The sequence below is a fragment of the Ursus americanus genome, chromosome 2, assembly GCF_024610735.1.
Source record: "Ursus americanus isolate L20-20 chromosome 2, mUrsAme1.1.p, whole genome shotgun sequence".
In the NCBI taxonomy this organism is placed as follows: domain Eukaryota; kingdom Metazoa; phylum Chordata; class Mammalia; order Carnivora; family Ursidae; genus Ursus; species Ursus americanus.
In genome coordinates, this window is record NC_142128.1 from 38,203,973 (window position 1) to 38,230,469 (window position 26,497).

General features: G+C 60.3%; 3 protein-coding genes and 1 long non-coding RNA gene across 5 annotated transcripts; 3 read left to right on the top strand and 1 right to left on the bottom strand.

Annotated features, from left to right (window-relative positions):
• Positions 1–530: 530 nt before the first annotated feature.
• On the bottom strand, positions 531–14,968 carry LOC123783625 (uncharacterized). 2 transcript variants are annotated; one of them, XR_015720856.1, is made up of 7 exons: positions 14,084–14,968; positions 13,833–13,975; positions 10,665–12,191; positions 6,168–6,672; positions 5,283–5,380; positions 3,706–3,794; positions 531–2,146 (listed from the first exon to the last, which is right to left on the bottom strand). It is a non-coding gene; the product is annotated as an uncharacterized LOC123783625 (long non-coding RNA). The 2 variants fall into 2 exon arrangements; XR_015720857.1 differs by lacking the exons at positions 531–2,146; positions 3,706–3,794 and adding an exon at positions 4,593–4,844.
• Positions 4,111–8,329, top strand: LOC123783332 (serine protease 33-like). Its single transcript, XM_045784015.2, has 5 exons — positions 4,111–4,231; positions 4,765–4,927; positions 5,478–5,755; positions 7,160–7,326; positions 8,046–8,329. Exons 1-5 carry the CDS (start codon positions 4,111–4,113, stop codon positions 8,316–8,318), a joined length of 1,002 nt encoding a protein of 333 aa, XP_045639971.2. The 3' UTR covers positions 8,319–8,329.
• Positions 11,219–15,156, top strand: LOC123783333 (testisin-like). The gene is made up of 7 exons (XM_087853352.1): positions 11,219–11,293; positions 11,382–11,409; positions 11,498–11,524; positions 11,706–11,871; positions 12,340–12,623; positions 14,469–14,623; positions 14,908–15,156. Exons 1-7 carry the CDS (start codon positions 11,219–11,221, stop codon positions 15,154–15,156), a joined length of 984 nt encoding a protein of 327 aa, XP_087709478.1.
• An 8,752-nt stretch (positions 15,157–23,908) lies between these two features.
• On the top strand, positions 23,909–25,739 carry ZG16B (zymogen granule protein 16B). The gene is made up of 3 exons (XM_045784017.2): positions 23,909–24,086; positions 24,319–24,418; positions 25,403–25,739. The coding sequence occupies exons 1-3, from the start codon at positions 23,939–23,941 to the stop codon at positions 25,737–25,739; spliced, it is 585 nt and encodes a 194-aa protein (XP_045639973.2). The 5' UTR covers positions 23,909–23,938.
• Positions 25,740–26,497: the final 758 nt, after the last annotated feature.

The window sequence follows — 26,497 nt, forward strand, 5'->3', positions numbered from 1 at the left end:
GAGAAGATGAGGCGCCCTCTGCGCTCCGGCTAAGGGGCCCCGCGCGGGCCATCACGCGTCCTGGACGCCTTACCTGCAAACAGCTGGTCCCCATCCTGAAACTCTGCGGGGCGGGCGGGCGACCGGGTGAGCTCCGCCCGCTCTGCACGCGCCCCAGCCACCCCCTACCAGCCCGAGGGCGGCGGCAGCCCCCGCCTGAGCTCACCCTGCCTCCCAAACACCAGCAGCTGCGCCAGCAGCAGCGCCCCGACGCGCGCACCCATGGCCTCCTCTCCCGCCGCGTGGCGCCCCCTCCGCTTCCGGGGGAGAAGGAGCGCCCGCTACGCGGGCCCGCACCTTCCCGCAGCTGGACCTCTCAGGGCGCAGGGGCCGTCGTCGGGAAACGTCGGACCTCCCGACGCCCGGCTCAGAGCTTCGACTCGGGCTGGGTCCCCCAACCCCACCGTGCGCCCACACAGTCCCGCTTGTCCGCGACCCTGGGGTCCTGGCGGCACCTGCCCCCCCCCCCGTCGCCCCCCAGTTGTCCCCGTTCCTCCACCCTCGCCCTCCTCCGGGAAGGGCCAAGGCTGGCCCGTAGCCCGGACTCCCGTGGGAACACGTCCTTCCTGGGTGCCCGTCGGGGGCCTGGCAGTATCGGGCTGCTGCTCAAAGCAGTGGTCATTCACAGGAGCCAGGAGCCGATTTTGACCACCGGGAGGGCTCTTAGCCTCCGTTCGCCTGCTGCTCCCAACTGGCCCCACCCGACTCCGCAGAGCCCACAGGCAGCCTTCCTTTTCCGTGCGCAGGGTTGCAGGGCACCAAGGTCACCAAGTTCTCTCTTCAGTTACAGCTGTGAATGGACAACTGAACTGGGACCCCCAGGACGCCCTCTGAGTCGCGATTCACTAGAAGGTCTCACAGAACCTCCAGAAGCTGTTATACTCGTGGTTGCAGCTCACTACAGTGGTACGGGGAGCATCAGCAAATGCAAAAGGTACAGAGGGCAGGGTCCAGGAGAGACCACGTGGAAGCTTCTAGTTTCCCCTTCACAGTGGAGTCAGATGGGCAGAGCTCGGTTCTCGCAGCAATGACATGTGACCACGCTCGTGAAGTACTGCCAGCCGCGCACGCTCCCGTGAGCCCAGGGGTCTGGAGGGTTTATCAGACATCCATCACATAAGCACCGACAGCCCCTGTGACGGACCTTAGTTCGAAGACCTCAGGGCCTGCAGAGGTCCGGAGGCCGCCACGTGGCCCGAGGCGCTGCCCTCAGTCGCGCTGTTAGCATTAACTGTCCGGAGGGGCACAGAGACACTCTTCTCAAGCAAGACATTCCAAGCTCAGAGGGGATTTCCTAGGAGCTGGTCGAGGGCCAGTCCCTTCTTCGGACGGTACAGCGTGGGAGCGTTGTAGGCCTGCTACTACCGCCAACAACCAAGGACAAAGCAACGTTCCCAGAAAGCCCATACGTGTGCCCGAGTGATCGATCTGCATAAACCGAACTGTCTTCAGGGAAAACCGAGAGATTACGTGGAACAGCAGACCACTTGGAGGATCCTAGCTGCTATCCTCAGAAAGCTCGTCGAGGGTGTTTGTGAACACGAATCAAGAATTCCCCACGAAAAGCGCGATGGGAGAGCAAGAAGGGGCGGACCCTGAAGGTGCTGCTGAGAGAAACCGTTTGAGGCAGGGGCTGAGGAATAAGATGGTTGTAGCTAAAAGATGACCTGGCAAATTTGAAGATGAAGTAGAGAGACATGTTCAGAACTTAGAGCAAGAACTTACAACGCTTGCCTAAGAGAAAACAGTGCGGACACGGAGGGACACACGAGGTCGGTTCCACACCGACAGTCGTCTAAGCTGGGTGACAGGAGGTGTTTCTTGTTCTCCTCTAATCTGTGTATATTTAAATGTTTCCGTAACAAAACATGTTTTAAGCAAAATAAAATCAAGGGTTGAGAATAGACAGAGATGATGCGGGGCTCTGGATGGCCCGGCAGGTCAGCTGACCATCAGCCAGGCCATGTGTCCGCAGCCGTGTGAACTGGCCTAGCTCGGAAGGCTGTGGCGGGGTGGGGGGCCCGCAGGCGGTGGGGGGGTGTCTCTCCTCCGCTCCATTCTGTATGCTCCTAACACAAGCTCAGCAGAAACAAGGGATGGAGTGAGCCTGCACGGAAGAAGAGGAATGTGACATCACTTCTGAGTCAAATGCTTTGCTGGATGACTTCATCCACTTGGGCTGCTGTGACAAAATACCATAAAGAGGTTGGGTGGGTTACAGAAAACAAGCACTTCTTTCTCATGGTTCCTGGGCTGGAAGTCTGAGGTCAAGGTGTCTGGAGAGCCTGCTTCCTGGTTCACAGCCGCAGCCTCCTCACTGTGCCCTCGCATGGCAGAAGGGGTGAAGGAGTTCTCTGGGTCTCTTTTATGAGGGCACTGATCTCCGCTCACGAGGACTCCACCCTTCTGACCTCATCACCTCCCGAAGGTCCCATCTCTGAACACATCACCCTGGGCTTCAACATACGGATTTTACCATATGAACTTGGCAGAGAGGTGGGGGGCACACATATTCCGACCACAGCACAAGGCTGTGCATATCTTTTAATTTAATTTACTTTTATCATATCTTATTTATTTCATAGAGAGAGAAAGAGAGCAGGGAGAGGAGTAGAGGGAGAGAGACTGCACTGAGCACAGAGCCTGACGTGGGGCTCGATCCCATGACCCCAAGAGCATGACCTGAACCGAAATCAAGATGGTTGCTCAACTGACTGAGCCACCCCGGCGCCCCCTTTTTTTTTTTTTTAACACTTTATTTATTTATTTGTTTATTTATTAAGAGCATGAGAGTAAGCAAGGGGAGGAGCAGAGCGAGAGGGAAAGAGAGAATCTCAAGCAGTCTCCATGCTCAGTGTGAAGCCTGACCTAGGACAAGATCCCACAACCCTGAGATCATGACCTGAGCTGAAGTCAAGAGTTCGATACCCAACTGACTGAGCCACCCAGGTGCCCCAGGGCTAGGAGTCTTAAGATTGAAATAAAGGGATACTTTACATCGACACAAGTTACAAGCCACTGAAAAGATTATGCCCCCAACAATAGACCTTTGAAAGCAAAAAAAAAAAATCTAAAAACTCAAATACAAATAAATTCACATTTTTCTCAGAAATCAAGAGATCTAGTAGATGGAAAAAGCAGTAACACCAGAGTTTTCACTGAACTTGATTTTGACCTACATTAAGTATTTCGGGCTGCTCAGAGAGCTACCATGCCCCTCAGGGGTAATGAGCCCTTTGGAGGGGGAGCTGCCTGTAGGCCAGGTTGACCGGGGCATCAGAAAGGATGGGTACTTCTTGAGAAATGGATAAAACTTAGGCATCAGGGCACGAGTCCTGCATCCCTCCTGCCCCCAGTGCCAAGGCTGCTCAGCTCTGCTCTCTTGGCCACACAGTCTGCACAGGTAAGGCCAGCGCAGGGCAGCGGCCATCCAGGCACTTTGCTATTTGTGGTCAGAGAAAGACAGCAGGGGTGTCTCCTCCAGCGGCCCCGCCTCCTCAAATAATGGGTCCCCTCTCACTCACCGGGCATCTTGGCCCCACCTTAGACCCTTCAGAGCCCCAGGGTGAAAACAAACAGCTGAGGGAGCAGAGTGGAGTGTGTCCTGGGGTCGGCAGCCCCCCCATTGCACCAGGCACTGTGATGCAGAGCCCAAAGTAGAAATACCTGGTTTCGTCACCTGTTGGGCCTTGAGCAAGTCATTCAACCTCAGAAGTTGCACTTCCTCTGCTGTGAGATGGGGATCATAATAGGTCCTGGGGAATCAGGAGGCAGAGGCATTGTTGACACAGGGCCAGCACACAGTAAGTGCCCCATATATGGTGGGGATGGTGGGTGCTATGATGCCAGGGCCAGGGCAGGGGAGGGAAGGTCTTGAGGGTCTTTCCAAAGACGTGGAGGAGGCCTGGGACCCTATACCCAGGAGCAGTGTGGGAGCCAAGTCTCGAGGACGAGGCGGGGAAGTGTCAGCCCCACCCTGGGGCAAGCCCAGCACTTGGGCTAGACCGCAATCATCTTCTACACCTCAGTGTCTGAGGACTCTGCCCCCGGAAGTGGTGGCTGGAGCACACCATGGAGCTGGCCCTTACCGCCATCCTGCTCTCCCTCATCCCAGTGGCCCTCCAGGACAGCACCCCTGGTCTCCCAGCCAACGACTCCCTGAGGGCTGCCTGTGCGAAAAGCCTGGATGCGGGTAGGACGGATACTGGGGGGGGGGGGGGGGGGAGACAGGCACTGCAGGAGAGAGAGCCTGAGTTTTGGGGGCAGATCAAGAGGAGTGTGTAATTCCTTCCCTGCCCCTTATACCCTGTGCTGGGGCAGGTCCTCTAAGGAGCCCAGATGTGGGGAGGGGGCTCTCATTCAGACCCCGCCAGACCTCAGCACCAGAGAGGTGCAGTGATGTGGCCGGCACTGGGCTACGATACTCCCAGGAGCCCCAGGCCAGCGGCTCACAACTCCCCTCTTCCCACTGAGCCTGGAAAAACCCCCCAGGCTCCCAGCTCCCACTTCCCCCAACTCAGCTGCTGTGCACGCCCCCCCCCCCCAGGGCCACCGAGTCCTTTCCTCAAGCAGACGGTCCTACATCGCAAGGAATTCCACCTCGTGGAGCCTGAGCAGAGACTGGGTTCCAACCCGTGAGCGGCAGGGACTAGCCAGGGCAGGGCTGCGGGGCCAGGGGAGCCCAGATGGGACTGCGTCTAGCTGGCCCATGGGCTCCCCCCGCAGTGTGTGGACGCCCACGCGTGTCAGGCCGCATCATGTCAGGGCAGGATGCCGAGGTGGGCCAGTGGCCGTGGCAGGTCAGCCTGAGGGAGGACGGACAGCATGTGTGTGGGGGCTCCCTGATCACTGAGGACTGGGTGCTGACTGCCGCCCACTGCTTGGACCAGTGAGTATCTTCGGGGGCACAGGTGTGAGCCAGGGGGAGCCAGGACCTGCCCTTCACCCCTCGCCAACACCCTCCCTTCCCCATTTGAACCACAGTCTTCCGCACATCTGGAGTTAGGTGGGGGGAAATATCCTCCAGGGGAGTGACTTATCCCCCAGGATGGCCCCTGTCCTTGGGCCAGGCGCTGGGGAGAGTGGGGGAGGGGACAGACCCAGCCCCGGCCCTCCCACTGGCCACCTCCCAAGAAGTGATTCATTTCCCAGAGACCAGAGGCTCCCATATGGGGATCTCTTGAGCTCAGCAGCTGGGCGGCACGGGGACAGCTGACCGCCTCTCAAGCCTGTTTCACACTCACCAAACAGAGGAGGTGGAAGGGTCCGTGTGGGGGTGTCTCAAGGAATACATGGCGTCCTTTTCATTTCTGGCACGTGCTCCACTTGCATAGTTGTCCGTCTATAATGTTAGGACACTCAAATCAAGATGGTCCTGGGCCCCCACCCGTGAGACCCTGGCACAGTCTTCCTGACGCCCTGGCCTCTCCCACCTCCAGGAAGCAGCCCCTGTCCGCCTACTCCGTGCTGCTGGGTTCCATCTCCTCCTACCCCCAGGCCGGGGAGCCCCAGGAGCTCCAATCCGTGGCCCGGTTCATCACCCACCCAGAGTACTTGGAGGAGAACAACAGAGCGGACATCGCCCTGGTGCAGTTGGCTTCCCCCGTCACCTTCAGTGACCTCATCCTTCCAGTCTGCCTCCCCAAACCCGGAGACCCCCTGGGTCACGGCACCTGGTGCTGGGTCACCGGCTGGGGGAACATCGACATAAATCTACGTAAGACACCCAGAGTGTGGGGGTGAGCGGGGGGGGGCAGGTGGGGACCAGGGCTGTTAGGACCTCCCTAGGGCCCTCTGTCCTCGGGCAGCTGCACCTGCCCCCACACTCATAAAGGCTGGACATACAGCCTACACACACTGGTGTGGGCACAGCAGAGGGGAGCCACAGAAATACTGCCATGACCACGAGTAAGCAGCCTGCCACCCCGGACCCTCCCTCGGGCTCCCCAGTCTGCCCTCCCATCACGCAGTAACCAAGGATGAATGCCAGCCTTCTCTGGTTGGAGAATGGGCTGCGCATCCCCCCTGCCCTCGTGGTGTGGGAGCCAGCGCCTGACTGGCTGGGTGCCTCCACCGGCCTTGCGGGGCTGTGGCTTCCCTCTCAGACAAGCAGGGACGGCAGTGCTAACCTCGGGTGGGGAAGGATGCGTTTCAGGCCCTTCCCACAGGGCGGGGCAGGAGCGCGGTCAGCCACCGAGGTCGCCAGCACCCCGCTGCCCACGTCTGTGTCCTGGGCCGCCATAACGAATGAGCACAGACCAGGGGCTTCAAACCGCAGAAATGCAGGCTCTCACTGTTCAGGACGGTGCGGGTCTGAAGTCACGGCGTGGGCAGGCCGGGCTCCCTCCGAAAGCTCCAGGGGAGGGTCCTTCCTGCTCCTTCCAGCTTCTGAGGGCTCCTGGCGACGCTTGGCATTCCTCGGCTAGAGGCTGCGTGCCCTGGCCTGCCCCCATCTTCACACGGCCTCTGCCCGGTGGGTCTCTGTGTGACCCTCCTTTTCTGTCCGGCCTGGGTCCAGTAGGACTTCATCCTGATTAATCTGCAAAGCCCCTACTTCCACAAAAGGGCACACTGTTTGGTGCAGGGTGGGCACAGATTGCTGAGAGTTGCTGTTCAACCCATTCTCGGCCGGGCCTTGGGAAGCCAAGAAGAGTAGGGTCAGCTGGGGAAGCGACGTGACCACACCCTGCGGCCCGGCCAGGCCCTGACGCCAGCTCTTGGCTCTTGCCCTGCACCTCAGTGTGTGTCCAGCCGGCCCCCGGCCTGGGCACCGGGAGAGCAGCCAAGCCCGAGGGGAGCGCCGCACCTCGTGCAGGCCCCATGCGTGCCCCCTGCGTGCCCCGGGCGTGCCCCGCCAGAGGGAGGAAGCAGCTCTTCCTCGGGTTCTGAATATTCAACACGGTCACCTTGCTCGGCGGGCTCCTGGGTCAGGGTCTCCCGAACACAAATGCAGGCCCCAGTCCTCGGTCCTCGAGAAGCAGAGGACGGCATGCAGAAACGACAAGAAACGGCTTCTTGTCGTGCGTCCCGCGGAGTGTGGGAGAGCAGGGATGGGCCCCCTGAGAGCCGGCGGACGATCACGGCCCCGCCCGTCTGAGCGCTGCTCTGCTCCCCACCCCAGCCCTCCCCCCACCCTTCACCCTGAAGGAGCTGGAGCTGCCCCTCATCGACGCCCAGACCTGCGACGGCTACTACCACGAGAACTCCGGCATCTCCAGCGAGATCCCCATCATCCTCGACGACATGCTCTGCGCCGGCTTCGAGAGCGGCCAGAAAGACGCCTGCGGGGTGAGCGGGCACCCCTGGTGGGCGCAGCAGGCTCTCCCCCCTCCCCAGCACCCCCGGGGACCACCCCAGGGCAGAGCAGGGCTTTCAATACCAGAGTCAATTCAAATAGAAAAGCATGTTCTTGGACCCTGTCTGCCGTTACATATGTCAATCGTAACAATATCGTCAGAACGTGAAATACTTCAAGTGCTTAAGCAAACTGTGACCGTATCCCTATCCCTAGAGCTTTTCTTCGGGGGCCAGGAATGTCTTTTTTTCTTTCCCAAAAAGAACCTCAGGGCCTCTGGGTAGATTGTCCTGAGCAGCAGGTCGCTACTGGGCTGGGCTGGTGTGGTCTTTGTCTGCTTTTATAAGCAAACGTGCTTTACCTCACAAGCCCTCTCAGTATTGTTTCATCACAAACAGGGTTTTTTTTTTTCATCCCAAACGAAGCAATCGACATTATTAGCAACACAGAAGTGCCCCCCGGAGCCCCTACTCTGACACACATGGTTTTATTTAGGGAACACAGTATTCCCACGGCCCTGCTTCTCCCATCTGCCAGAGATTTCGCCCCAAATTCCCAGACCTCTCTTGCCTTCCAGAAACATCCAACCCACCGATCCTCCGTCCACTAGACCTGGCTAGCCACGTTGACGGGAGGTTGGTGGGCCTGGGGAGGCCCCTGTGTTCCTTCTCCCTCGTGGGCCCTACACTTCTGGACTCCTATTTCTCCCTAGGGTGACTCCGGGGGCCCCCTGGTCTGCGACATTGATGGAGTCTGGACCCAGGCAGGCATCGTGAGCTGGGGGTCTGACTGCGGCCTCCCCAACAGGCCGGGAGTGTACGTCAACGTCAGCATGTATACCACGTGGATTGCCAGGACCATCCAGAGCTCAGACCTGGACACGGAAAACTCCTCTCCACGCCTTGCTGGGCTCTTCTTCCCCACCGTGCTGTTGGTTCTGGGGCTGCTGGGGGACGACACCCTTGCCTCCCTGGGGCTTGCCTAACCCAGCAGCCAGCCCTGCGGACTCAGCCTCTGCCATGTAAACTCAGCCCTTTCTCTGCTGTCTGCTCGTGTCCGGCAGGAAAGCCCTCCACAAACCTTCCCGGGACAGCTGCCTTCCATGACCCTCCCCAGCCTCTGTCCTCTGGCCCCCCCCTCCCCCCCTTCAGACCCCACAGCCCTCAGGCCAGCCCCACCTTTCACATGTCCCCCACGGGCCTTAAGCTGCCCTCACCTTCCCTGGCCAGCCTGGGAACCCCTGGGGACAGCCTGCTTGTCCTGCTTCTCACCCACCATCCAAGTCTGAGTACCAGGGTGCACGCTTGCTCGGGGATTCCTCTGGGCGTTTTGGGGACTCTTGGGACTGGGGTTTCCAGCCCCCAATGCTGGGCGGCTGCCTTTGTAGGCCTGTCTTATCTGAGAGGCAATAAACACAAGCTGGCAGGCAGAAGGCATTCCTCCCTGTGCCTCCGGGCCCCACAGGGTGTCTGGGAAGGCACCTCCCATTTGTGGGGGCTTTCCCCCCAGGCTGCCACTGGATGCTCACAGCAGCCCTGAGAGGCTCGTGTCGCTATTATTTCCCATTTTTCAGACAGGGAAACTGAGGCTGAGGGCTTCAAGCTGCAGGGTGTGTCGAGCCCACTCGGTTTGGCAGCCCTGCCTCTTGGCTGGGGGGGCATCCATCCACCCCAGGTGTGAACCTCGAAGGCTCAGAGCCCGGCTGAGCTTGCTGTCCACCTTTCTCCCTCTTTCCCCAGCCTGGAGATGTGGGAGCCGGCTGTTGGAGGAGGAAGCACTGGGCTGGGACCTTGGGCAGGGGCTGGAGATGGGAGGAGGGGAGGGCAGTCTGAGCCCCCTCTGGTGGGAGTCCCAACCTCCATCCTGGGACAGCTCCCACCCCGGCCTACGCCTGGCTCTCCCACCCACAGGTGAGCCGAGTGGTCACATCTTTCAGTAGCCCCCTTTGCCCCTGGGCACCATGCTGGGAACCCTTCACCTTCTGCAGCCCCCACCTACCCCTCCAGGGCTTTCTCTGCAGCATCCCCCCCCCCCCCCCCGTCCCTGCTGCCGAGTCCGTCTGAGCCCTGCACCCTTCTCTGGAGCCTTCTCTGGATGCACAGGGCCTGTGTGTCCCTGTCAGGCTGTCTCCCTATAGCCAGATAGCCAGGGAGGTACCCCCGTCCCCAGCCCTGGGCCTGTCCAGGAAGGAGAGCAGCTGTGCTGGTAGGATGGGGGGCTGTGGTGAAGGATGGCCCGAGCCCCAGGTGTTAGAGCAGGCCCTGCACTGCAGCCCGCCCTGGGGGAGAGGAGCCAGTGCTGGGGCTCCAGGATCATCTGGTGCCCAGCCCACAGCTACGGGCTGACCACCAGGGTCGTGGCTGCAGTCACCATGCCCCCGAGGCCCCAGACGCTGCCTGTATCCAACACATGCCAGCCGGAGCAGCGTGCTGGGTAGCCAGCCGGGCACACCAGGGAAGACTGTGTGCCCCTCGTGCATGTGGAACCACAGACGTGACCTCCAGCTGCTGCTGCCCACCTTCTCCAGGCGCTTCCCCTACGGGCACCTCGTAGGGTGGCAACCGAGTGCGACAGCGTGCATGAGGGAGGGAGGGGAGGACATGTTACCTCCTCGCCTACCCGGAGGGGTCTCAATGACCTCTCTGAGCCTGGCACACCCAACCTCTCAATCCCCAAAAGCTGACATCCCCCAAGGAGCACCTAGTGGACACCTGATGAAGCCTATGGTCAGTGCCACTCCTGGGCCACTAATGTCCTCCCGGTGCTCCTCCACACCACTCCTTCCGGGCCAGGAGACCCGGAGGTCCTCTAGAACGGCAACAACAGGGACCTTGAGAGCCAGAGCCCCTCCACCCTCAGGGACACTCTGCCCATCCACATCCCTCCTTTTCCACCTTTTCTCTTTCCACCCCTCCCTTCCTTGGTTCTCTGTCAACCCTTCAATTCCACACACACCAAGCCTGTCACATGTGGGCCCTGGAGGCCGAGAGACAGATGCACACATGACCAAACATCATTTTGGATATTGCAAACATCTAGGAAGAAAATACGGGGCGGGGGTGGCAGTGAGACAGAAAGTCAGTAGGGGAGGAGCGGGGAGTGCGCTGTAGATGGGAAGGGAGTAGAGAAAGCTTTGCTGAGGGGTGATGTTAGCACAAGATCTGAATGCCACCAAGAAGCCTGCCATGTGACCGTCTGGGACAAGAGTCTGCAGGGAGAGGCCACCCCAGGCTGCAACAAGCTCGGAGTTCACTAGGAGAAGACAGCTGGGGAGGGGACGGGATTCGGGGGAGGTGGTCACAGGGGTATTGAGGGCTGGGGGAGCCTATACCTGTGGCGGGAGCGATCCTTTGGGCTGCAGTGGAGAAGGGACGGCCTGGGCTCTCGTGCAGCTCCAGGAGGTGGTCGTGGGCACGGTGTCTTGGACCATGTACGCCCATGGCCCCAGCGTGGAGCTCACAGGACACTGGCCAGTTACAAGTGCTGTGGTGTCAAGGGTCACAGAGGGGGCCGTGTTAGGGAAAATCTTGCCCCCTTGCTGTGCCTGGGGACCCAGGACCTACCGGGCCATGGCCTCCCACAGGGACCCATTCTGTCCCTCAGTCCACCGGCTGAGACCGAGCCCACCGCCCCTCACTCTGCAGGTGATTTGGTGGAGGGAGCACCAGTGTGCAAAGTCAAGGAGGTGTGGGGACAGCCCAGCTTCAATCTCTGGAGAAGGTTCCGTGGTCACCAAGCACCCAGCGTCTCTCACTAGCGTCTCCCTCAATGGGCCAGGCCCTCAATGAGCCCGGATCCAGGGCTCCCTCTCCCCCAGGGGGCGCCCCGGCCGGGCCCCCGAGCCGGCGGAAGCGGAGGGGGCGCCACGCGGCGGGAGAGGAGGCCATGGGTGCGCGCGTCGGGGCGCTGCTGCTGGCGCAGCTGCTGGTGTTCGGGAGGCAGGGTGAGCTCAGGCGGGGGGTGCCGGCCGCCCTCGGGCTGGTGGGGGGCGGCTGGGGCACGTGCAGAGCGGGCGGAGCTCACCCGGCTGCCCGCCCGCCCCGCAGAGTTTCAGGATGGGGACCAGCTGTTTGCAGGTAAGGCGTCCAGGACGCGTGATGGCCCGCGCAGGGCCCCTGTGCCGGAGCGCAGAGGGCGCCTCATCTTCTCCTCTCCTCCGCCCAGGTTTCGAGAACTCGTCGTTGCTCACGTGTAACTGCCGGGCCCCTGGGGGGAGGGGCGGGCGCCCGCGGACCACGTGGGGAGGGTCCCACTGCGACGCGACCCCCGACGCGCGCCGTTCCGTGTTCCCCGGGGCGCCCCTTCCCTTCACGCAGGGGGCCGGGCGGGCGGGGTCCTGCAGCTCAGCCGCGTGTCCGTCTGTCCGTCCCAGGGCCCTGCGGCCAACGATCCATTTCGACACGTGTGGTGGGCGGAAAGGACTCGGAGCTGGGCCGCTGGCCGTGGCAGGGCAGCCTGCGCTTGTGGGGCTCCCACCACTGCGGAGCGAGCCTGCTCAACCGTCGCTGGGCACTCACAGCCGCGCACTGCTTTGAAAAGTGAGTCTGGGGGCGGGCGGCCCGCTTATTGGCGAGCCGGGTCCTGCGTGCCCTTCGGGTGCGGACGAGGCCCTCCTGTTCTCCTGAGCCCCAGGCCCGGCTACAGCCACGTGAGGCAAACCCTGTTTCCTTTCTAGAATGTTCTTCAGAACATGTGCGTGCACTTTCGCGTCTTGTTCTTTTCTCCCGGGGTGGAGGTGTACCAGGGGGTGGAAGGAGGTGGGTAAGCGCTGGGCACACAGCCTGGCCGGTGGCGACCGTGATGGTGGAGTTTTCCAGCTGCTCTGGCCCTGTGCAGCTGTTCCTTCTTTTTCGGACGGCTGCGGGAGGTGGGGGGCTGGTTGAGTGACTGGCCAGATCAGGCCCCAGGGGGAGGCACCCTGCTGCCCCCAGCCCTTAAGACATCAGGTGTGCTCAGGGGCCCCGCCTCCTCTGAAGACCCCTGCCCGCTCTCTCCTCCCCCGCCAGGCACAGTGACCCCTTTGAGTGGTCGGTCCAGTTCGGGGAGCTCTCTGCCTCGCCGTCCATCTGGAACCTGCAGGCCTACTACAACCGCTATGGTGTGGAGGAGATCGTTTTGAGCCCCATGTATCTGGGGGCTTCGTCCTATGATATCGCACTGCTGAAGCTGTCCTCCTCTGTCACCTACAATAAGTACATCCAGCCCATCTGCGTTCTGACCTCCTCCTCTGAGTTCCAGAACCGGACCGACTGCTGGGTGACTGGCTGGGGGGACATCCAAGAAGATCAGGGTGAGGCTGGGGGCAGGGAACGGGGCAGGGGGGCCCCACGCTCCACCATCTGTTCCGTGTACCCCTGGGTCTGTGTGCAGCTGGATCCCTCCTGGGGGCCGCTCAGCACTATCTCCTCACCTGCTGTCCCCTCCTGCTCCCCCTGAAGGGACAGACTTCCTGTCCTCACACCTGCTTGCCTCTCCCTGCCAGACACTGTGAGCCAGAAGCCACAGTGAGAGGGAGGCCAGCTGGGCCCTGGCCTGCACCCCACAGAGTACAGGGGTGTTGGGGTTGTGGGAGGGCCTCAGAAGGCCTCGGGCGTTGACTGATTTAGCCAAGCATTCTTCCCACCTCGGCATGGGTGCTCACCCAGCCCCCAGGCTTCCCAACCCTGGCTCTCCCACACCTGCGTCTACCCGCCTTGCTTCCTTGTCCGGCGCGCCGAGCCCATTATTCTGTCCTTGCAGTTTCAAGCCATCCACAACCCTCGGCTCCCCACCCCACTCTCTGGGGCTCCTTGGGCGGTCATGAAGTGCCACTTGCATATTTCTCATCACGAACTCCCCGAAACTGCTGGGCACAGCCTCCCCGGAGGTGCCCTGGGCCTGGACTGCCCCATACACTGCTCTCTGGCCCCGCCCATTCCTGCAGCACCCTTCCCACAGCAGTAACAACAGATGAAGCTTCTGGCATGCGTGCTGTGTGCCTGGCACTGTTCTAGGCTCTCAAGACTGAGGAATGAGCAGGGTGAGGTCTTTCTTCCTTCTGACTTTACCTATGAATGAAGCTGGGAACATTTTTATACCTGCTTTATAAATGAGGAAAGTGAGAGAGGTATGGAAATTGCCATAAGGCCCCAGAAAGAGTCAGTGGAGAAGCCAAGGCTCACTGGCCGAGACGGTAATGTGTCCTTAAGATCACACATCTGGAATTGGGGAGGGGGTAGAGAAATCAACACCAGCCCTGCGTTCCTGTAGAGCTGGGGTCCTGCCCCTGCCGCAGACCTCCCCTGGCGCAAAGGGCCGAATGGGTGTGAACCAAGGGGCCCGGCCAACAGGTAGTCCCGTCCAGCCCCAGCCCCCGCCCCCATTCTCGCAGGTAGAGGTGACTTGTGGACACGACCGTCTTGCCTGTGTCAAGCTCAGCTCAGCCATGTGCTGGCTGGGAGACCTCGACTCATGGTGCCTTGGCCTCCTCATCTGTAGACGGGGTAACAATAGCTCCTACCTGCTGGAGTAGCTCGGAGGTTTGCAACTGTCCCCGCGGAAGGGCCCAGCAGAGTGCGTGGCTGACGAGAGGCTGTACCCGTGATCAGCTGTCAGTGGTAGCCTTGTGGCCGTGCCCCGGCTCGGCTGTGGCTCAGGTCTAGACTGAACAGTTGGCCAGATTTGGGTTCACAGCAGGCTCTGGCATGTCCCTGGTGCTCTGCGGGGAGGGCGGGATGGGAAAGGCAGACCTCCCCCTGAAACTTTCCTTACCTGAAAGAGGGTCATGCTGGCGCTGCGTCCTAGGAGGGCCCCAGGGGCCCCGAGAGCACATCCTGAACGCTCCAGAAGCACTGGGCTGTGCGGCCACGCGCGGAGAGCTTTGCACTGACCCTCCCGCGGCTCAGCTGCCGCCCCGCCCCCAGCGTCTGCCGGCTGCTGGCTGGTTCGGGAGGGGCTGCCGTCTGCCTGCCACGGACCACGGACCAGGAAGCTGGACCTCAGGAACAGGCCCTTGGCAGGGTGCCGTCACCCACGGGGGCAGGGTGCTGGACCCAGGGACCCTCTCCCCCACCCTGTAGCCTGTGCTGTTCCTCTCGACCAGATGACAGAGGAGAGGCTCAGGGTGCCATGTTTCTCTGTCCCCCCACCCCCGCAGAGCTGCCATCCCCCTACATCCTCCAGGAGGTGCAGGTCGGCATCATAAACACTGCCATCTGTAACTACCTTTACACACAGCCCGCCTTCCGCTATGACATCTGGGGAGACATGATTTGTGCCGGCAGTCCCCAAGGTGGCAAGGACGCCTGCTTTGTGAGTGTCCCTCCCCAGCCCAGCCAGGGGCTTCTGGGGCCTGGAAGTCCACCACCCCAGCCCCAGCCCCAGGCCTGCACCTCACGTGGTCCTTGTGCCCACTCTAGAGGGTAGAGACCATTGCCCCACTTTGCAGACGCAGAAACGGAGGCTTGCTCCTTTCCGGGGTGGGGGTAGGATTGACACCCAGTCTGCCCAGCTCCACAGCCCCTCCTGCTCTCCCCGCCTCTCCACTGGCCCCTCGGGCCCCGCCTCAGGCCTGGCTCACCCACGCTGCTCCCCAGGGCGACTCAGGCGGGCCCTTGGCCTGTGAAAAGAAAGGGCTGTGGATTCAGGTTGGAATCGTGAGCTGGGGATCAGGCTGTGGGAGGCCCAACCGGCCCGGTGTCTACACCAACGTCAGTAGGCACTTCAACTGGATCCGGACGCTGCTGGCTCGCAGCGGTGTTCACAGGCCAGCCCCCTGCCTGCCGCTGGTCCTCCTCCCTCTGCTCTCGCCTGCCTTCCTCCTGCGGCTGCCCGATTGCACCTGAGCCTGAGAGCTGGGGCCATCTGCTGAGCCAGGCCCCGTCCCACTCTGTCCCTTTTTTAATAAACACGTTTGCATGTTGAAGTCTGTGCCTTGCAGAGCCTTCTGTGGCCCCGGGTGGCTCCCTGGACGCTCTCCCAGTCACCCCAGCAGCACCCCCGAAGTCCTAAACTTGCTCCAGCTGTCTGCACTGTTTAGGTTTGGGGGGCAAACCACAGAACCCCTGCGGTTAGTTCAGTTACATAATTTATGGGAGACATAGTAGCCTCTGGGGAGACAAGGACGGTGCTGGGAGGAAAGGTCCTGAACGCTCCGGTGCTCGGGCCTTCCACCACACACACTCCAGACGCTCCTGGTCTGACCTCTGTCCCCGACGCCAACCTGGGACCAGAACTGGGGTGCGGGAAGTTGATTTGGGAGGTGATACCACGAAGCCCCAATGGGGAGGTTCCCGATGTGGGGAACTGAGGCACAGTCCCGTTGGAGCCCATGAGAAACCACAGGTGCGCCTCGGCACCCGCGAAGGAAACCTCCCTGCTCCCCCGTGATCCTGAGAGGAATGCTGGAAGGGGGTTCTGCTTCCCCAACGGGGAATGGTCGAATGCTGGTGGGCTGCCACGAACGAGACCAGAGTCCTCCCCAGCAGGCAGAGAGGCCCCCGTCCACTCCGCCTCACCAGCTCATCCAGGGGCCGCCCCTGCGTCAGGAGCGGGTGCCCGTTTCTGTTTCCTTCTTGCCCTCCCCCTGAAGCTGGAGGGGCTCCACTCCACACATAGCAGAGCCAGCGGCTTCCTGGAGCTCCTGGGCTCCTGGCCAGGCTGGGCACCCCACCCCTGCAGGGACCCTGCCACCTCCTGTCGCCCCTCACCCCTGCAAGGCTCCCCCACACTGTTACATGGCACCTGTGTGACCTGCTCTGGCCTGACTTAGGGTACTTGCAGATATACTGTTCCCTTGGTCTGGAATGTTCCTCCTTCTCCTGGTTGAGCCCTGCTGTTCTCCAGGCCTCAGTTGAGACATCAGCCATCACAGCCCCTATGATCGTTCATGCCAACTCTCCCTTTGTCACTACCTGGCCTTGGCTGCACCTTCCTGCATGGGCAGTCCTGGAGCCTGCGGTGGCCCAGCAATGACCGCACAGCCCTGTGCCCTTCAGGGTGGAGACACCACATGACCCCACCTGGAATCAGTGACGAGCTTGGGAGGTCCGGCCACGGCCGCCCACCTCCCCCGCCGTGGCACCAGCCAGGCCAGGCTGGATGCTTCTGGGCCCAGGGTGGAAGAGAGCCCAGGGGACCATCGACACTCTGCCCCAGGGGTCATCATGGTGCAGCGCTGGGTCCCTCGTTCACTCACCCCGCAGTGCCCCCCGCCCTTGCTCTCCTGAGATAGGCCGGAGATAGTGAGAGCTCTCAGCCATCCTGGGAAGGGAATTGGCAGCTTCAGGCAAGCAACTCGGGGCTCATCGCCCCTCCACCACCCGTCCCTGCCCCCTTCGGCATTCAAATTCCCAGCTGTCTTCCATGGAAGACATGACCTTGCCGTAGAGAGTGACCTTCTGCTCCTGGTCACACGCGCCCTGCACCAGCCGCTGATGCGACCCGGTCCCTGAGCAGTGGGCCTGACCTGGTGGCCAGTGGAATTGCTTGCCCCCCCACAGCTGGATCAGGGCGTGTCACCACGGCTCTTGATCTCACCTCAGGTCTTGATCTCAGGTTGTGAGTTCAAGCCACACATTGGGCTCCACAGTGGGCATGGAGCCTACTAAAGAAAGAAAAATTGAAAGGGAGGAAGGGGGGAGGAGGAAAGGGCAGGGGGAGGGAGGGGGGAAAAGAAAAAAATCTCGACTCCAAGGTAAAGATGTCCTCGAAGATGAAAGTTGCAGGTTTAACTGTGTCCATGAACTGGATCACAAGGGAGGGCCCCTCTGTGTTGACACTGGCTGGTGGGAAAGCACATGACGGGACGTTGGTCACTCATGGTCTGGCTACCCCCCACCCAGCCTCCACCTCCTCGCCAGAGAGAGCTCCCAGGTCCCCACCATGCATGTCCTCCCCAGCAGTCAGAGGGACTTAGGGAGCCACTAAGATTTATTATTTCCCTTACACAAACAAGAATAACTATGGAGAAACTGAGGTATTTCTGACGGGTTCTGAACGTAACCACAATCCAGAGCTTTGTGTATCTTGTAGCGTGTGGCAAGTTGGGCGCAACTGGGGACACACCAGGCATCAACACTTGTCACCCCTGGGTGATGGCTGTCTAGGCGATTACCATCACTTTTAGCCTTTTCCAGATTTCCTTCGCTACCCCTTTCCTATCGTGTTGTTATCAGAAAACAAAACCAATAAGTGTATTTAAAAACCAAACGAACAAGAACCCAGCTGGTTGGGTGTGTGGACAACTGACATTTTCTCAGGCTTACGGAGGAGGCTCTGCAGATGCAAATTCAAGCCTCCTGCTTCCAAGGACAAACGCCAGGGCCGCCACTGTTAGCAACAGTAGAATTCTACCAAGATTCCGGAGTAGGAGCTCGAAGGTGGTGCTGCAGGGTCTTCCAAGATCTGAGAAAAAGTTGTTTTGGTTTTTGAATTCTAGACCTGTTACCAACCAGCCAAGGGGGAGGGCAACACGATGTAATTGTCAGGCAGGATGGCTTAGGAAGCTGACCTCCTGCCTGCCCTTCCCGAGGGAGGTCCCTGCGGTAGAGAACAGAACAGAGCCCAGGGATGGCCGCGACCTAATCTCCGGAGACCTAGTATGTCACTCTATGTGGCAAAAGACACTGCAGACGCGGCTGAGCCAGCGGTGTGACATGGGGAGATTATCCAGATTGCCCAGGTGGGACCGGTGTCATCGCAGGCATCCTGAAACCTGGAAGAAGTCAGAAGAACCAGTCAGAGCGGTGCCCTAGGACAAGGCCGGAAGAAGGGACGCATGCAAGAAAGAATAAATGACAGATGGCGACGTGGTAGAAAGAAGGCGCGGAAGTTCCACTTCTACTCCGGGAAGGAAGAGAAAAAGGACAGTCAGGAGCGTTAGGGGTGAGGGCAGCGAGCCCAAGGTCCAAAACTAGCCAGCGTGTCTGCCGTGCGAAGCAGCAGGCGTCAGGTGAGTGGCTGACCCCTGTGTGCGCCGGGCGCAGGGGATGAGGGCTCCCAGCACACGCCCCGTCTGGCTCCTCCGCCTCCAGTCAATCCTGGGAAAGCCCAGCCCTGCTCACCCACGGGTCCCCCTCAGCTGCGGTTTCCCATGTGTACTCCGTGGAATGGGATTTGTAAAAGGATTCTATGATCACAGACTTTTGGGAAAGTTAAATTGGTTTCTGGGTTGCAGGACCGTTCGGTGACTTGGATAGGCTAAAATGCGTCAGAAATCTCTAAGTGGATATACGGTGGGCAGCGTTCCCCAAATTGACCTGGCCTTGGAACCCTCGTTTGGGGGGAATTTCACGAGACCTGTAAGACGCTGCCCCATATCTCCAGGGCCAGGCCGGGCCCTGGCAGTTCCCTCGGTCCCTCCCTCTCGTAGGAGCCCCTGATCTGATATCCTCCATCTCCTGGGGTAGACTTTTCTTTTGTAAAATCTCGGGTCTTTCAGCACCTGTCTCTCTGCCGTGTGCCCCCTCTGACACTAGGGGGCACTGCTGAGCTGCGGGCTCCCTGCCCAAGCGGCCCAGGGGCTCCTCTAACTCGGAGGCAAGGGCCCATGTGCTTGGTCCCTCATGGGATGTTCGCTAAATAAGCAGATACCAGCACATGCAGGAGACCTAAGGGGCCTGAAACAATGTTTACTTTCCCATACTTACTTGTATGGCATGAGGACCCCAGCCCCCCACCGCCTCCCCGTTCCCATTAGCCCCGTGCTGTGTCTGTGGGATCCCTTCTCTCCACCCCAGGAGGTCTCTCGCTTACGGAGTCTGATGGCCAGGTGCAGAGCCGCATTTCCACAGGTTGGCCCACGGAGCAGGCTGGTCTCCTTCGCATGTGAGAAGCGGAAGGTCGCTTGAAGAATTTGCACACACCCTGCCCGGGGCTGCTCATTGCCGGCCTCTCAGACGTCGGTGCTGCGACAGCTGTCTCAGATAATGGGAGAAGTGGTTCTGTCATCGCAGAGCCAGACTCGTTTGTAACGTACTGTTGTAAGAAACTGTTCAAGATCACGAGAACCAAACTTGGAACCGATTTCTTTTCTTTTTTTTTAAGATTTTATTTATTTATGTGACAGAGAGACAGCCAGCGAGAGAGGGAACACAGCAGGGGAGTGGGAGAGGAAGAAGCAGGCTCCCAGCCCGATGTGGGACTCGATCCCAGAACGCCGGGATCACGCCCTGAGCCGAAGGCAGACGCTTAACGACTGCGCTACCCAGGTGCCCCGGAACCGATTTCTTAATGTTGGACAGTTAGGCTCTTGGCAATGTCATTACAAAGGACACTTTTGGGGCACCTGGGTGGCTCAGTCGGTGAACCGTCCCACTCTTGATCTCAGCTCAGGTCTGGATCTCAGGGTCGTGAATTCGAGCCCCATGTTGGGCTCTGCGCTGGGCATGGAGCCTACTTAAAACAAAACATGGCATCTTCACGTAACCTTTATAAACCTCGGCACCTGGTCCTAATCATTTCTTCGGCTAACTGTTCTATGGGTGCAATGGGCTTCATGTTTTCAAAGGAGTTTAACCCACGAGGAGGACTCCAGGAAAGGAAGAAGGACCCACCTCCCACCCTGTTTTGACCCTGAAAGGTGTCCACTTTTATATCCTTTGTAAACTTACAGGTTAAAAAATGCTTCTCAGGGCGCCTGGGTGGTTCAGTCAGTTAAGCATCTGGCTTTGGCTCGGGTCATAATCCCGGGGTCCTGGGATCTTGTCCCATGTCCTGCTCCCTGCTCGGTGGGGAGTCTGCTTCTCCCTCTTCTGCTGCTGCTCCCCCTGCTTGTGCTGTCTCGCTGTCAAATAAATAAACAAAATCTTAAAAAAAAATTGCTTCTCAGTTTTTAAAAGAGTAATCACTTTGTGTTTGTGAAAGTGGTATAGTCTTAAAAAAAAAAAAAGGTCAAATACAAAGCAATACAAGAAAAGGACAGGGGAGGAAGAGAAAAATGTCCCAAATCCCCTCATCTGGAAGTAACCATAGTTTTGTTTGAACATTGTTCCAGAAGTCTGTTTGGAAAGGCAGGTTCAAGGACAGGCAGGAGGAAGGATGGGTGGGGTGTGGGTCAGGGTGGGGGCCCAGACACATGTGCCTGCTTCTCCCAGACGCCCTCCGAACTCCAGGGAACAAGGAGACGTTTACAAAGGGAATCCTTCTCTAAGAGTGTTGGACCCCAGCTATGTGGCGGGCTTCTCGAAGCAGAGAGGCAGATGGGGTTGAGATGATGGGGGTGGAGTCCTGGCCGCTTGGAGGTGGGACGCTGTGGCTCTGGGGTTCAGGAGAGGCTCCCAGCCGAGCCTCCAGCTGGCTGGGTAATGCCCTGTAGTGGATTAGATTGTGGTCCCCCCAAAAGGATATGTCCCCTCAGAACCTCTGATGGGACCTTATTTGGAATAAGGGACTTTGCAAATGTAATTAAGGTAGGGATCTTGAGCCGCTCCTGGATAGAATGGGCCATAAATGCAACACAAGCCGTCCTTATAGAGACAGGAAAAGAGAAGCCACAGACATGGGGAGCAGTGCAGGTGAGAGAGGAGGAGATTCTGCAGGGGTGCAGCTACGAGCCAAGCAGTGCCCGGTGGGCAGGCAGCCACCAGAGCCTGGAAGAAGCAAGGAAATGTTCTCCTTTAGAGACTTCGGGCTAAATAAAGATTAGATTTATTTGTTTGGGAGAGCGAGCACGAGCAGAGGGCAGAGCAGAGGGGGAGGGAGAAGCCGACTCCCTGCCGAGTGCAGAGCCCGCCCTGGGGCCCGAGGTGGGACTGGATCCCAGGACCCTGTGATCATGACCCCAGCCGAAGTCAGCCACTCAACCGACTGAGCCACCCAGGCGCCCCGTGGAATTTTAATTGCATAAAAGATTAGACAAAATGTGTGCTTGAGTGTCCCGGTTTTCCAAAATAGTTGTTGCATTTCTCTGGGGAAAGTGGGAAAAAACACTTAGCTTAGAGCATGGCATCGGTGAGAATCTGAGGCCCTCTTGTCCGTTGTGCCGCCAGCTGCAGAGCACAGAGGGGTCTCCCCAAACCCCACATCCAGAGGGCGAGGAGACTTGAGCCAACCCCTCACCTCTGCGGGGAGAAGGCCGCATTGTTCCAGCCCCGGCAGAGTGAGGTCTGGGCACGCCCATGCAGAGGATTAGGGCCTTGCAAATCCCCTCCTGGGGAGCCCTGATCCTGAGGGACAAAGGGCTTGTGTTGAGTCTCCCCAGGGCCAGCACTGGGCCAGGGTGGATGAGGGGGCAGGGCTCCTGAAAGCTGCCCCTTTGCAGGTGTGTGTGAGTGTACGGACGTGCAGGTCGTGTGCAAGGCCCTGTGTGTCGGGATCGCTGGGCAGGCGTGCGTGCTTGAGGATGCATCCGTGTGACAGTGTGTGTGTGCATGTGCAACCACACTCCTGTCCCCCGAAAATGCACCTCGTGTGTGCTTTTGGGCACGTCCCGGGCCCCCCCCCCCCCATTATCTAGGCAGCAACCGGCTCTTCTTCCAGTGCCCCCAGGTAGTGCTCCCCAGAGTTCCAGGTCACAGAACTTCTGGGCTCCAAGCCCGGCCAGATTGGCACTAGGAAGAAGGCCCCTGAGTTGGCACAATACCCACAAAAGCGCCCAGTGGCTGAGTGGGGTCAGGAACAGAGCCCCCTTTGTGCAGCCTCCAGGCCCTTCCTCCAGAGCTGCGCCTGCCAAGGTCCTGGGCCTCTGCTGCCTCCGCCCCACGGAAGGATCTGGGGCCTCTGGGAGGGGGGAGGAGCACGGGGAGACCAGGTGGGGAGCCCCTAGCTTCCAACATGAGTCAGCGGGGGGTGCCTGAGCCCTGAGGGGCCTCTGCAGGGAGACCAGCCACGTCCAAAGCAGCTCTGTGCTCTCCCCACGGAGGGCTGGCTGGTCAATGCTGTGGACAGACTGCCTCTCCTCCAGAGTGAAGCCAGGGAGCCTCCAGGATCGCTGACTTTGTGGGTGAAGGACCAGAGGATACACGTGGCAGGCTTTCTGGGTCACAAAGTGTCTCTCACAATTGCCCAGCTCTGGGCGGTGACAGCAGCCCCAGACGACGTGCACGTGAATGGGCTTGGCTGTGTGCCTGGAACACTGTCCGTGGGCAATGGAGTGTCACAGGATTTTCACGTGTCACAAAGTGCTATTCTTTTGAATTGTTTCTAACCACTGAAAACTGTAGGAAGTGTTCTCAGCTCACGGGCTGCACTACAACGGGTGGGGGTGGGGTGCTGGATTTGGCCGCGGGCCCAGTTTGCTAACCCCTGGCCTAGGTACCTCAGCGTCTAGGGAATGGAGGTGCCAGTGAGACAGGGCCTCCGCCCCGTCCCCAGTCCCCCAACACTGCCCTTCCAGTGACACCAGGAGGTGGGCCAGCGCTTCCAGAGTGGGTCTGTGCATGCAGGAGGCCATTCTCTGCACCCTCTTCTTGTGACCTTCCTAAACACCTGGTCTGTGCCCAGCCCGGCTCCTGGGCCCTGCATTAGTCCTTCCTCGCGCCCAGGGAGTGCTCCCCTGCGCTGCCGACACTGTCACTTAGCTGACCGGTCACCAGGGGCAAGTGTGTTGTTTCTGATCTTCTGCAATTTAGCAGGACACGGCCTGGAATGACGCTGCCCCTCTGGCAGTAGGCGTGAGTCCCGGGTGTTGGGGCCCTCGCTTGGAGAAGGACGGTTGAATTCTCGTAACGCCCACGAGGAGGCTCTATCACGCCCTGCAGACAACGGATGACCCAATCAACTGTTGGGTGGTGGCGGCTCCCCGGACACCATGCCTCACACTCAGGGAAGCCAAGATTTGGACCTCGTCTGGCTCCGGCGGCAGCACCAGCAGGGGCCTCAGACCTGCAGCCCTCGAGGAGTACCCCAGTACCTCCCAGTAAGGCTGACCCCTAGGCCTGACCCCAGGAACCCCCAGAGGCACTAGCCTAGAGAATGGCTCTCTCCCCATCCTCTGGGCCTGGGTCATCCCAAGGCCCGTTGAGGCCGGCCCGTCCCAGTGACATCTGCTCTGGGCACAAAGCAAAGATCCTCACTGTCTTCGAAGTGACACACCATGGGGGACAGCCCCTGGGGTCTCTCCTCCACCTGGAGCCAGGCACACAGTCCAGCTGTCTCTGAGGGTCTGCGGGGAGCTCAGCCTGAGCTCCTGGAAGCCCACGAGACACAGAGCTCCACACAGGCCTGCTGAGGTCCTGGGCCCAGTTCTGCACGAGGCAGGAGCTCCTGTGGGCATGTGGCCCGCACCTCCCCCCATGGGGTGGAGACCTGTCTGGCCAAGCTAGGGGAGGCTCTCAGCAACCCCCCACTTCTGAAGTGCCCTTCTAGTCCAGGTGCTGAGGAGAGACCCAGCGGTGGCAGAGAAACGCTTGTCACTGTCACGTTTTGTTTGTCCTGGCCACGAGGCCAAGACGAAAAACACGGCGAGTCCGGGAGCCTCCCCCGGGATGGCTCTGGGATTTCCCCAGGAAGAGCTCCCACTGCCATTCCTTCCTGTTCCCCTGGTGGCCCTCACTCCTTCCTTCTGGATGGGGGCCCACGGGGACGGCATGGGTATAAAGGGCCGGCGGACAGCGTCCAGGCACAAGACTGCGCGGCCAGAACCAGGCGACAGGACTCTCCGGGCAGGTATGGCAGCGCTCCTCTCCCATGGTGGTGCCTGGCCAGGTCGGATGGGGCCCCTCTCAGAGCAGGGCCTGCCCTCTTCCCTCCAGGAGCCTTGGGACTCACCATCCAGAGGCCATGCTGCGGTGGCTGACTCTCGCCCTGCTGTGGAGCGCCACCTGCCGGGCAGCACGTAAGTCTGGCTGGGCCTGCCCCCACCTCGTCCCCCACCCCGGGGGCGCACTCACCCCTGCCCTCCTGGCCCATCCCCCCGGGGGGCCACCCTCACCTCTTGCCATAGATGGACTCCAGTCCCAGGGCCACAGGGGCTGCCTGGAGGGCGGCGTCCAGTTCTGGGCAGGGACACGCTCCATCCCAGCCTGCGTGGTGCTTCCCTTTCCCACCTGGTCCCCTCATCCATGCAGAGATGTACGGGGAAGGAGGAGGCAAACATTTCAGCACCTCCAGCGACTGTGAAATCACCGGAGTCCGGGTGGCCGTGGGTCTCCTGGGCCTGGTGAAGAGGTGAGTAGGAGCAGGGCCCCTGGAGCCCTATCGCCACGGCCTTGGGAACTGGGGGAGGAGGCTGTGCACCTCATCCCCTTGTACCTGCGCTGGGCTCCCAATGACCCTGGAAGTTCTGGAGCCACCAGCCACCGCCTCCCCGTTTGTTCCTGTCCTGGGGCACCTCCTCCCCTGCACAACAGCCCCTGCCGTTCTGTCTGCAAGTCCGGCCTGGCTTCTTGGGCTGATCTAAAAAGAGGGGTAGATGAGGTTTCTCCCTCCTTTCTCCCTTCCACCCCAAACAACCTCTTGATCCGAGATGCCCAGTGGGGAACCCAGGGGACGGTCTGTCCAGTGAGGGTCAGAGGAAAGGCAGTGAGGTCAGAAAGGGCCACTGGCAGAACACGAGTTGCCAGAAGCGTGTAGAGGCAGAGAGCCAGGCTCTTCCCTAATGCTGCTCAAGGCCTGGGCGGATCTGTGCTCTGCACTCCCAGGGTCCTGGGGAGAGCAGCGGGCGCCACGGGGGACAGAGTGTGGGCAGGGCCAGGTGGAGGAGGCGTGTGAGGGGAATGGGGAGGCCCCGATGGGCACAGCTAGTGGAACTCCCCCAGGTAACTGTGGGGGTTGCCTGCTTCTAAGGCTTCTGGTCTACTCAGTAACTGGGGCTCAGAAAGCCCAAGCTGGGCCTGGGGACAGTTCCCCACTGTGCACAGTAACAGCAGCTGGCATTGCCCGAGGGTCCCCTTACGAATGATCTCGCTGACTGCCCCCCCAAACCACTCCCACTTTTCAGATAAGGAAACTGAGGCCCAGAGGGGCTGGCTCGCAGAGCCCGAAAGCATCAGCGCAGGGGTCTGAGAGCAGCAGCTCTGTGTCGTGAGCCCAAGTCCGTGTGTGGGGATGTCTACCTGTAGGCACAGGACTGCTGTCCTTGCGAGGGGATGGAGCGCCCGGGGAGTGGTGATTCGGCCTGACTCTGGGCCTTCGACGCTTGCCATCCCCCAGTATCCAGGTGAGGTGTGGCGTCTCCTGGAGTGCAGTGTTCGGCACCCCAGGTGGGACTACCCAGGAATTCCTCCTGCAGCCGGGAGAACACATCGATTTAATCTACGGCTCCTACAGGATGTTTATCCGATACCTGGTCATATTCACAGATCAAGGGCACTATGCCACGTTTGGGAAGGAAGATGGCAACACCTTCACCGTCTTCCCCAGTGAGCAGGGGAAGGTGCTCACGGGAATCTGTGGCCAGCATAAGCCTTTAGGCCTTTCGGGCCTCTGCTTTGAGTGGGACTATCCTCCGGAGGAGGACTGGACCACCGTACGGCCAACTAGCCAGTAGGCACAGGGAGGGCTCTGCATGAGCCGAGGGGCTCAGAACAGCGGAGTCTGGACCTCACACTGGAATCCGCCAACAAATAAAGCTTCTGCAAGAACGGTGCCTCCGGGTGTGGTCCTTGCGTCCCGGGATGTGACCTAAGCTTTCCCAGCGGGTGGGGGGACCAGGCCTCCGGGGGGGAGGCGCAGGGTGAGGAAGGAGCGGTCCGATGCCCCAGGCCGTGGGAACCCTGCCTGTGCAGGCCCTGGGCCTCACAGATCTTCCATCCTTGAGGAGTCTGGGCTCCAAGGTTGCCCCCCACCCCGGCCCTACCCCAAGCCTGTCCAGCTGGCCTCTGACGGCCCAGGCTCAGTCCTGGTTTTCTCTGAGTGTGTGACGGGCCTCAGGGAAGCCAGCCATTAACTTACCCGCTCGCCCAGCACACATCTGCCAGGACCTGGGCTCCCCTGGCCACTCAGGGTTAGAAGAGGAGGCCAGGTGTTCCGCTGAAGGGTGCCCTGTAGGGGGCGCAGGTGGAGGCAGAAGCAGGTGTTGATGGGGACACACGCAGAGCATTGTGTGATGGTGCAGAGGCAGGGGGAGGGGGTGTGCTGCAGGGACGCCTTCAGACGGAGGCAGCATCTGGGCCTGGAGGCCGAGGGGGACCCGGCCGGTAGAGGCAAGGGGAGGAGGGCACTGCAGGAGCAGCGACCAGCACGACCAGCACGGGCGAAGGCAGGGCTTCTAGAGGTGTGATCTGTGACAGCAGCCTGGGGAATGAA